The sequence below is a fragment of the Rhinolophus ferrumequinum genome, chromosome 25, assembly GCF_004115265.2.
Source record: "Rhinolophus ferrumequinum isolate MPI-CBG mRhiFer1 chromosome 25, mRhiFer1_v1.p, whole genome shotgun sequence".
Classification (NCBI taxonomy): domain Eukaryota; kingdom Metazoa; phylum Chordata; class Mammalia; order Chiroptera; family Rhinolophidae; genus Rhinolophus; species Rhinolophus ferrumequinum.
The window spans coordinates 21,202,798-21,204,858 of record NC_046308.1 but is presented as its reverse complement, the minus strand read 5'-3'; the positions used below and the strand labels follow the sequence as shown (position 1 = coordinate 21,204,858).

Here is a 2,061-nt window from a genome sequence, read left to right as displayed (position 1 = left end):
TGGAAGGACACGGTTGTACGGGGCAGTATTTTCAGTTGCAGAAAACAGTGTTTACTCCTGTGAATCTCCCCAAGACCCTGTGGAATCTGCACTTGGGCTCTGTGTCCTCATCCTTCTGTGTCATTCTGACTGTCCTGTGCTGACCCATGTCACAGGCATATTCTGTTTGTTTCCTTTCCCCTGTTCAGGGAAAGAACTTTCTGCAGAAGAGTCTCGCCTACAGGTATCTCCACGGAAGCTTCTCATTGAATAGAGACTCAGAGGTCAGGTCTGTGACCCAGGGGTTTTTGTCTCACTTCCTCCTCATCTGAGTCACTGTGAGTAACTATAGCTGCTCCCACTGCCATGATATACAGCACAGTAATAGTCAGCCTCGTCCTCAGGCTGCAGCCCAGAGATGAGCAGAAGCCCTGCATTGGCCGACGTGTCTTTGGATCCAGAGAAGCGGCTGGGGACCCCGGAGCCCTGGTGTTTACTGGAGTCTGAGTAGTAGGACAGGAGATACCGGGGAGGGCTCCCTGGCTTCTGCTGGTACCAGTATATCCAGTAGCCCCCAACATTGAAGCCACTGCTCAGGGTGCAGGTGAGTCTGGCTGATGCTCCCGGAGATGCAGAGAGGGAGGGCGGCTGAGTCAGCACAGGCTGGGAGAGGGAACCTGCAACACAGACACAAATGGGTGATGGGGCAGGGACCAGGGTAAACATTCTTAGGGGCTGAGGCAGAGACAGAGGCACAGGCCAGAGGGCTGCGCTAGTCCCCAAGGCCTGTCCCCACCTGTGCAGTGACAGAGGAGCACGAGGAGGACAGGAGTCCAGGCCATGGTCACACAGCCCCTGAGCCCACAGTGGGGCTGGGCTGCCCCAGGCCTCCTTTTCTTCTCCACCCTCTGCCAGAGGAGGGGCTGTCCATGCAAATGTGTGTCCATCCGGTGACTGCCCAGCCCCTCCCTGAGCCCTGGTGCTGGAGCTCAGCTCACACCACAGACTGAGGGGGATGGAGGTTGGCTTCACCCTTGGGGAAGCCCTGGGAGGAAGCACCTGCTGAGACCACACAAAGGTCCCTGCTCAGGGGACTCTGCCAGGCATGAGAGGACACAGCTGCTGAGTCTCCTCAGTGAGCTCAGGGCCCAGCCCCCAGGCCCAGGCTCATTTGAGTGAATGGTCCTCATGGATCAGCTCTGTAGAGATCATAGGGCAGTCCCAGAGTGTCCCCTGCTGGTCACAGGACATACACCTACCCATGGCCCAAAATCCTGAGAATCCATCTGGTTTGTGCTGCTCACCAGGTCACTGTCTCTATTCATACATCCATGGTCTGGATCCCAGATACTGTGATTCTAATACACTGTACATGATTACTGTATTGTCTCTCCCTTCTAGGTGGCGTCTCCATCATTGAGAGGTACAAAAATGTAGGTAAATCCCAAGTTAATTTATTTTAATCACCAGAGAATTTATTGCATAAAGTAAATGTACAGTGAGCTTCGTGTCAAACATCCCACAGGAGAGGTAAAGCTCATCTCATTTGTGGGTGCATAGAGGATCTTCAAAGAAATGGTATAGAAAAGGAACTTTCCAGAAAATGAGCTTAGGGTTATGTTCAAAAGGTAGCAATTTAGGAAAACATTCAAAAAAAAATAATGCAATGCTTTTATTGTTATGTCGGGATCAGATATGTTGTGGATTATGAAAAACTAATAGCCAGCAATTTCGCATTTACTGTGGAATATTGCAATACTTATTTCTTTTTTTATTAGTTTCAGGTGTACAAAACAATGTAGTAGACCTTTACACCCCTCACAAAGTGATAACACCCCTCCCCCAATCTACTACCCTCTGACGTCATACGTAGCTGTTACAATTCCATTGACTCTGTTCCTTATGCTGTACTCCACATCCTGTGCTCTCTCTCTCTCTCTCTCTCTCTCTCTCTCTCTCTCTATATATATATATATATATATATATATATATATATATATACACACACGCACACACAAAATTGTAGTTGACATTTATTATTATCCAGCTTCAGCTTCAGGTGTACACTGCAGTGGTCAGGCA

At 49.4% G+C, this 2,061-nt stretch overlaps 1 gene segment (V, D, J or C); it reads right to left on the bottom strand.

Moving 5' to 3' along the window:
* Positions 1 to 312: 312 nt before the first annotated feature.
* LOC117017729 (probable non-functional immunoglobulin lambda variable 5-48) lies at positions 313 to 840 on the bottom strand. The segment is given in 2 exon segments: positions 313 to 656; positions 776 to 840. Coding segments are annotated over 2 exon segments (390 nt in total).
* Between the last annotated feature and the right edge of the window lie 1,221 nt (positions 841 to 2,061).